We start from the raw sequence: 9,438 nt of genomic DNA, 5'->3' as shown, positions 1-9,438 counted from the left end.
CCACGGGATGTCAGATGCTGCGGACGTACCTAATGGATCATAGCTATACGCCCAGTCTTGTGACAAAGTCACACAAAGACAAGTTTGTATCAGATTAGAAAAAACACTAGCATATAACAAGAGACTATTCTTTAAGCAGTAAAACACGGGATAGCATGACTAATTATGCAATGTTCCACTACAGGCCTCAGACTTAATCTGAGTCGGCAAGTAGTAATAAAGAGAAACGGACACAAAAGTTAGTCTTGACAGTTCTGTCACTTCCTTTATTCTCTAAAAATATATCATATTTTTTATTGTTCAATTATCTAATTTCAATAGATCAGGTAGCTAAACATTGACAACAAAACATTCATTAACATTAGACAACGTTCACACTGTATATATAACTAGGCTACACAATGTAAGTGAACTTAACCTATAGTAGGTTTCCCAAATTCACATAAATGCATAAATGACTAAACATATAGTACATGGTTGCAGTTTGTTTTAGGCAGCACTATGTACTATTTGTAATTGGCTCACTGCTACCGCACCGCAAGCGGTACCCTAGCGCCAAGTCTAGGTCCAAAAGGCTCCTTAACAGCTTCTACCCCCAAGCCATAAGTTTGCTGAACAATTCATCAAATGGCCACCTGGACCATTTGCGTTGACACGAAGTCTACCATTCCGCAATACGTTTTATCACAGAGGACAATGTTAGGACTCATCATTGTAGTCTGTGTAAAAATGTATGAAAACTCTCTCTGTCTGTAAGAAGAGAGCTGCATTCTCTTTTATTTATTTCCAAGCAATTTTACAGAAACTCCCTTCAAATGTAACTTAATTAAGTTAAGAATCATAAGTTACCAAACCCGTTCTCAGGAATGGATAACACTAGCGATCCCTTCAGTCTCCACATATTTGGGAAAATCTGCGTTTTGTTTTTTTGCCCATAATTTGTGGAACAATTTGCAGAGTTCGCTGCAGCTAGATGTGCTGGTGCCACTCAGGCAGTTTACATTATTGATTAATGACCTCTATGTAGTTGAATGTGATTGCTTTGATTAAATATGTTTATTTTTGTTATTGTGTGCTGAAGTATATTGTTTTATACACATACAGTACCAGTCAAAAGTTTGGACACACCTACTCATTCAAGGGGTTTACTTTATTTGTACTATGTTCTACATTGTAGAATAATAGTTAAGACATCAACACTCTGAAATAACACATATGGAACCATGTAGTAACCCAGAAAGTGTTAAAATCATTAAAATATATGTATTTATTTTACATTCTTCAAAGTAGCCACACTTTGCCTTGATGACAGCTTTGCACACTCTTGGCATCCTCATGCACAAATGCCAATCGTCGGCTGGAGTGGTGTAAAGCTAACTATTGGACTGTGGAGCAGTGGAAATGCATTCTCTGGAGTGATGAATCACGGGTTCACCATCTACAGTCCGAGGGACAAACGCTACCTGCCCCAATGCAGAGTGCCAACTGTACATTTTGGTGGAGGATGAATAATGGTCTGGGGCTGTTTTTCATGGTTTGAGCTAGGCCCCTTAGTTCCAGTGAAGGGACATCTTAATGCTACAGCATACAATGGCATTATAGATGATTCTGTTCTTCCAACTTTGTGGCAACAGTTTTGTGGAAGGCCCTTTCCTGTTTCCAGAAATGGTTAGTTGAGATCGGTGTGGAAGAACTTGACTGGCCCGCACATTGCCCTGACCTTTACCCCATCGAACACCTTTGGGATGAATTGGAACAAATGGTCTGTTCTATATCTTCAATCAAATTAAACATGTACTACTGTGACATTAAACTGTTTCATGGTATTTTTCATCAGTTGTTTTCTATGAAATGTGATTTCCACCACACTCTGTCATTACCACAAAGCCAAGTCATTACCACACCACTAAGTCATTACCACAACGCTAAGTCATTACCACAACGCTAAGTCATTGCCACAACGCTAAGTCATTACCACAACACTAAGTCATTACCACAACACTAAGTCATTACCACAACGCTAAGTCATTACCATCACGGTACATATTTTTGTGGCAAAAGTGTATTCAATTACAACTAATATAAATTATTTTTCCCATATGTGAACCTTTTATGCTTGTTCCTAAGATAATTTCTAAAGTAATGTAAAATATTAAGATTTTGATGTGGTAAATACATGTTTCTGAGTATCATCAAGGCATATATGGACATTTAGACACGACAATGATGAATACATATAATTAAGAAAACTTCCAAATAGTAAAAGTTTTTTAATGTGAAATGTTATATAAAACACCGTAGGCACAATTTCTGTCATTTCCTTTTCAACTAAAATAGCACATTTTATGACATGGTGGTAATGACATTTCCCCTCAGGTATTTGGAGAAACCGATAAAAATATTTATATTCTTAAATAGTTTGGTCTCAGCCACTATTAGATCTTCTTTCCAGATAGAGTGAAGAAGATATTCAGATAGATAAAAAGCACTTTCAACAGGTTTCATTTTCAAAAATATTTAAAATCAACCATATATTTAATAGAACAGGTAGGCCTATTAATAGTGATGCACGGATATAACATTTTTGCCCATACCAATATCTGATATTTTCCTTGACAAAAAAAACTGATACCGCGAAAACCAATGTAAAAAAAAGCTGCGTTTTAAGCATTCTAGTACAGTTAAATAGTTAACACCCACACATGGACACAGCGGTCTAAGGCACTGCATCTCAGTGCAAGATGCGTCACTACAGTCCCTGGTTCGAATCCAGGCTGCATCACATCTGGCCGTGATTGGGAGTCCGATAGGGCAGCACACAATTGGCCCAGCGTCGTCCTGGCAGTCATTGTAAAATAATAATTTGTTCTTAACTGACTTGCCTAGTTAAATAAAGGTTACACACACCACAAAAGTGTTACCAAAAAGTTATTTTGTTGGCATTTAAGTATGTCTCCATTAGCATTAAAACATAATCAAAACCCATTTATCTAACTTACTTGCTGTGCTGTTTCGTTCATTTGTTCAGTCACTTCATTCTCAACCAGGACTTCTATGGAACGCCGTTTGGGTCTTTGCGTGCCAAAAAAGACACAGCAGCTATAGTTAGCTAGCTAACTATTTAGCAAGGTGTCATTATCTAAAATAACCCTAATTTATAAGACAGTTCTTATTTGATTAATGGTTGTCGGACCCATCTATGTGAAGCTAGCCACAATAAGGATTAGCAACAATAGTGGACTTTTCAGTTAGCCTTCAAAATAAAAGTATGGAATAATTATACTATTTGTATTCACTTACATCACTTTCAATTACATACTTTTATTTTGAAGGCAACCCGCAAATTCCACTATTGTGCTTAATCCTTATTACGGCTAGCTTCACAACACATAACCCGGTCCAGTCAAGCTCACTAGTTTAAAGAAGCTAGCTGGCTGCTTATAACGTTCAATTTCAATAAGCGAACAAGTGGCAACCTAGCTAATACTTACAAGGATTCCGAAATCATTGCTAAGGATAATGAAAATGACTGCAGTTTCTACTGGTCATTGTGTTCAGACTGATTGTATTGGTGCTAGTTAGGCTACCAAATTAAAGCTAGCTACCCCAAAAGTTGCGGTCGAACGAATAATGCTTTATTACCCACGCGGTATTGTAAACACATCGTTCGTGGTCGGTGTTTGCTGACATATTTGTACAGCTTTGACAGTGCTACTGTGTCATTTTTGACAAGCAGAGACTCAAACGTCGTTCCATAGTATGTATGTCGTGAAGCTAATAGCAGTGACGCCATTACTGTGTAACTCCGGTAGGTCAACATCGGAAAAATAGCGCACTTGGTTGTGTTATTAACCGGTGCTTGACCAGTCGGCGAAAGCCAACATCACCCACCGCAGATAACGGTTGATTGTCAAGGGCAATGAATTCCAATATCTTGGATTTAATGGATTTCACCTTTGAGTTGTCCTGCTGAAGTGTTTACTTGTTGACTGGCAGACATTGTGGGCTAGTTTAGGAATGCTGTATTGCACGTATAGCGCAACATTTTACGTGGCGTCATTACGTCATGTACCTTTGTTATATAGGTATGTAGGTCAACTTTGACATCGGTTTTGCACATCTGGCGTTAAACTAGACATCGGCCGTAGCATTTTTAGCTAATATCGGCGATTCCGACATGTTCAAGATATATCACGCATCCCTACGTATTAATATAGACATTGGTGATTTTACCACTGTAATCAGATCCAACATTATGTTATGGTCATTGAATTGATTAGCCCACTAACCACGTGTTAAATGTGTAGTGTAGCCTACACTGTCTAGGACTATGCATTGGGAAGCTATAGGCTATTTGTTAATAGGATAATTCAAACGTGTGGATATAGTGCTAAATTTGAAATATTCATTGTCTCTGTGAATTGAAATTATATTGTTCCCCACCAGTGCACCCAGAAGAGGAAACAACGATACAATGTAGTCTAACAACATCTCTCTCAAACAGCACAGATGTGATTCACTGTAGAAGCACTGGTCCTCTTACATTTTAATTCAAAGTTGAATATTACATAATTTAAGGGCATATCAGATGGTCTGTTCTGGCCATAACAGTCACACCAAGCATAGGGTTGGTTGGTAAAAGATTGAAATGGGTAAATAATGTACCCATGAAAACCCTATGAAATAGCTCCCCAATACCGTCTGATGTATATATTTAATGTATTACATGAATGGTGACCACAGCCCTTCCAACAATACATTTAAATCAGGTTTTACTGTGATTGCTTCCACCCTGCTGAATGTTTTCAATGTATTCCATTTCAAATGTGTCTCCCAGTGCAGCTTTACTTCCAGGCTATTATTATCTTCTATGCTCCTAGGTCTAGTACAATGGAAAATATATAGGCCACTGCAGTAAACTGAATTCACTGTCATGTTCTTGGAACCAATCCTGGACAAGCCTTGTGGCATAATCCTGCTGAATAAATCCATTTGCAGATGGATAAACTGCTGTAATGAAGGGATGCACCTGATTGGTAATGATGTTTAGACATCCTGTGGCATTCAAACATTACTCATCTTTTATCAAGTGGCCCAATGTGTTTCCTGAAAACACACCCCAACCATCACACCACCAGCCTGCATTGCTGACACACGGCATGGATGCAGGCAGTGGTGTAAAGTACTTAAGAATAAATTATTTAAAAGACCTACTTTAGTTGTATCTGTACTTTAATTATTCATATTGTTGACAACTTTTATGTCACCAAATTCCAGTATAAAATAAAGCACTTTTTCCTCCATACATTGTCCCTGACACCCAAAAGTACTCATTACATTTTTTATGATTAGCAGGACAGAAAAAAGTATAATTCACACACTTATCAAGATAACATCCCTGGTCATCCCTACAGCCTCTGATCTGGCAGACTCACTAAACACAAATGCTTAATTTGTAAATGATGTCTGAGTGTTGGAGTCTGCCCCTGGCTGTCCGTAATATATAAAAAACAACACAGTTGTACAGTCTGGTTTGCTTAATTTTAAGGAATTTGAAATTATTCATACTTTTACTTTTGATGCTTAAGTATATTTACAATCAAATACTTCTAGACTTTTACTCCAGTAGTATTTTACTGGGTGACTTTCACTTTTAATTGAGTCATTTTCTATTTAGGTACTTTTTCCACCACTGGATGTATGTCCTCGTGGTTTCCTCCATACCTCAGTCCTCCCATCAGCATGAAACAGCAGGAACAGGGATTCATCAGACCAGGCAGTATGTTTCCAATTTTCTAGTGTCCAGTGTTTTCATTCCTTAGCCCACTGCAATAGTAGTTTGTTGATTTTTGCTGAAAGCTAATGAGGATCCATAATAAATACACAAAAACTAAATAGTTAAGGATCATAGCGTTCAGCTGGTCAGTCTATGTCATGGAAAGAGCAGGTGTCCTTAATGTTTTGTACACTCTGTACATGTTGTGTCTACCAGCTCTTTCCCACAAAAACCTGCAGAGGGAAGCAGTACCACCCAGTCAACCATCAGAATCCATTGTGAGACACCTCACAGAGGATATTCAACCTTAAGGGCAAATCCAAGGTCAGCTCAATATCTTTGCAGTAGAAGCTAACAAAACTCACCAAAACTGACCAGGTGCACACTGACCAGTAAAGTAAAGAGAGGCTAACATTCTACAACACTCCATTTCCTCTGCACAGTTCTCTCACAGTGAGAAACAATAGGATTACAATAGTGTTCTACGCTTTCTTCATTTGATCCAATTCAACGTTGCCAATTACTTAATGAGATGAGAATTAAGTGGAGTGACAAATCTTAGCTGGTCTGAGAGAACTGATGAGTCTTCTCTCTATGTATACATTAGTGTCGTTTTAAATGGCCCAGTCTGTAGAATCTCTTCTCACAGTCAGTGCAGTGATCAGGCTTCTCTCAAGTGTGTATCCGTTGATGTGTTTTTACATTACCCAATCGGGAGAAACGCTTGCCACAATGAGAGCAAAAGTACGGCTTCTCTCCTATGTGTGTTCTCTGGTGACTTTTTAGCTCAGCTGTTGTTTTAAAACAATTTCTAGTCAGATCAGGGGCCTATTTCCTTTATTTTTACCATGGTGTCTTTTTAACTGGCCCACTCGAGAGAAACGCTTTCCACAGTCAGAGCAGGAGTAAGGCTTCTCTCCTGTGTATATGTTCATGTTATTTTAACTGGTTCAGTTCAGAGACTCTTCCCATAGTCAAAGGAAGAGTAAAGCTTAACTTTTGTGTGTTCTCTGATGAACTATTAACCCAGTTGATGTTGTGAAGCATTTTACACAATCAGAGCAGGAGTAAGGCTTCTCTCCTGTGTGTATCCGTGCATGTCGTTTTAAGTGGCACAGTAGAGAGAAACTCTTTCCACAGTCAGAGCAGGTGTAAGGCTTCTCTCCTGTGTGTATCCGTGCATGTCGTTTTAAGTGGCCCAGTAGAGAGAAACTCACCCCACAGTCAGAGCAGAAGTAAGGTTTCTCTCCTGTGTGTGTTCTCTGATGAACTTTTAGCCTAGTTGATGTTGTGAAGCATTTTACACAATCAGAGCAGGAGTAAGGCTTCTCTCCCGTGTGTGTTCTCTGATGAACATTTAGCTCAGTTGATGTTGTGAAGCATTTTACACAGTCAGAGCAGGAGTAAGGCTTCTCGCCCGTATGTATACGTTCATGTGTTTTTAAGTGGTCCAGTACAGAGAACCTCTTCCCACAGTCAGAGCAGGAGTAAGGCTTCTCTCCTGTGTGTATACGTTCATGTTGTTTTAAGGTGCCCAGTTGAGAGAAACTCTTTCCACAATCAGAGCAGGAGTAAGGCTTCTCTCCTGTGTGTGTTCGGTGATGAACTTTTAGCTCAGTTGATGTTGTGAAGCATTTTACACAGTCAGAGCAGGAGTGAGGCTTCTCTCCTGTATGCACTCTCTGATGAACTGTCAGAGCCTTTAATGATGTGAAATTCTTCCCACCATCAGTATTGGAATACCGATTCACTCCTGTGTGTATTTTTAGGTGTATTTTAAGCTTTGACAGAAATGGGAAAATCTCCTCACAATGTGGGCAGTGGTGAGACCTCTTCACTCTGTGATCTTCCTGCTGTTGCTCTCTGGATGTAGAGAATGTCTCAACACGGTCTCCTGTGTGAACAACATCAGAAGAACCAGTCAGTTGGTGTGATATACACATCTATTTTATGTAGCCCTTATTACATCAGAAGTTGTCACAAATTGCTTTACAGAAACCCAGCCTCAATCCCCAAAGAGCAAGCAATGCAGATGTAGAAGCAAAGTGGCCACGAAAAACTCCCCAGCAAGCAGGAAACTAGGAAGAAACGTAGAGAGAAACCAATGAAGAAGGTGGATATTTTAATAAAATGGGTGGCCAGTCCTCTTCTGGCTGTACCGGGTAACATATGTATTCATATCAGTAGGCTGTTCAATACAAAAGGGAATAAACTGTTTTAAAAGTGGGTGAAAGTCATGAAAATTATGAGCAATATCATCCACTCACTATCACAAGGGTTAGTAACCAGGCTGTATTACATCCGACCATGATTGGGAGTCCCTTAGGGTTAGCGATCAATTGGCCCAGCGTCGTCTGGGTTTGGCCGGGGGTAGGCTGACAATGTAAATAATCAATTGTTCTTAACTGACTTGCCTAGTTAAATAAAAGGTGAAAAAAATACTAATTTCATAGAACTTTAAAACACTGGCAGTTTGTCATCTTCCCTTCTTTAGTCTACTCTCTGATCACTCCAGATAACCCAGTGAATAAAACACTCCCTTTACTAGTGTCAAACCATGCACGTCTCAGTCGCATGAAATAACATCTACCTTTTCATTGAAACAGTTCATCATGAAACAGTTCTACCGCAACTTTTCATACACAGTGGGAAGTTGGAATAAACAACACACACTTAGAACCTGCTCTTACCATGAGAAACAGATGTCCCAATCTTCTCCTCCTCTTCTTCATCTTTAATGTTGACATTCAGCTCCAGTGTTTGACTGCAGTCTTCCAGCTTCACTGATGCCATCTCTGGATCCTGCAGTGCAAACTGGGCCCCACTGTCACAATCAGGACCCAGTGACTGTAGGTTTGGACTCAGTGTGGAAGGAGAGAGGCAGGCTGGGTTTGTCGTCACTGTTGATGTTACCGGCCTCAGACTTAATTCTAGTCGTCCTGTAGTAACAATGAGAAACAGACACAAAAAGTTGTCTTGACAGTTCTGGAACTTTCTTTATACTCTATTAAAATATTAAAACATTTTTGTGGTCAATTATCTAATTCAGTGCTTGACTTGGACTGAAATAGGTGTCGGTACTGTTTATATTTAGGTTCAGGAGCTCCACAATACTGTTGAGGTAATATTCTATAAGAGGAACATGAGCTCAAGCAGTAGAACATTGAGGTGCCGGTACTCAGCTCCAGTGAGCTCCTGTCCATCTCATTTCAATAGATCAGGTAGGTAAGCATTGACAACAAAACATGAATTCATTCAAAATTAGACAAAGTACACGCTACACAATGTCACTAAACTTAACCCATAGTAGATTTCTTGGATTTACACAAATTAATAAATGACTCAAAAAACATTTAGTACAAGATTGCAGTATGTTTAAGGCAGCACTATTTTCCTGAATAACCTTCACTTCACTGTATTATTTCAAATCAAAAACCAATTGTATTTCCCGTTCACATCATATTAACAATTTATAGACAAAGATAGAAATGGAATGTGTCTGAAAATTACCAAATAAAAATGTATTTTTGACACAGACAGAGTGGGCGAGTGGGCAGAGTGAGAGGGCAGAGTGGGCAGAGTGAGAGTTTTCCCAGCTCGTGAATTTGAGATAAAACCAATAACATACAAAACGAGCTCAGAAATCTCAAATAAATTGATTA

At 39.0% G+C, this 9,438-nt stretch overlaps 1 protein-coding gene across 1 annotated transcript in view; it reads right to left on the bottom strand.

Annotated features, from left to right (window-relative positions):
• Positions 1-8,733, bottom strand: part of LOC121844388 (gastrula zinc finger protein XlCGF17.1-like) — a 46,355-nt gene extending 37,622 nt beyond the window's left edge. Inside the window, exon 1 of the mRNA XM_042314416.1 lies at positions 8,467-8,733. Within this exon, the coding sequence (XP_042170350.1) occupies positions 8,467-8,569 (103 nt within the window). The 5' untranslated portion in view covers positions 8,570-8,733. The remainder of the gene's footprint in view (positions 1-8,466) is intronic.
• Positions 8,734-9,438: the final 705 nt, after the last annotated feature.

The sequence above is a fragment of the Oncorhynchus tshawytscha genome, unplaced genomic scaffold (assembly GCF_018296145.1).
Source record: "Oncorhynchus tshawytscha isolate Ot180627B unplaced genomic scaffold, Otsh_v2.0 Un_contig_5960_pilon_pilon, whole genome shotgun sequence".
NCBI classification, from domain to species: domain Eukaryota; kingdom Metazoa; phylum Chordata; class Actinopteri; order Salmoniformes; family Salmonidae; genus Oncorhynchus; species Oncorhynchus tshawytscha.
The sequence above is the reverse complement of the archived record's forward strand: the minus strand, read 5'-3'. Positions and strand labels throughout refer to the sequence as shown.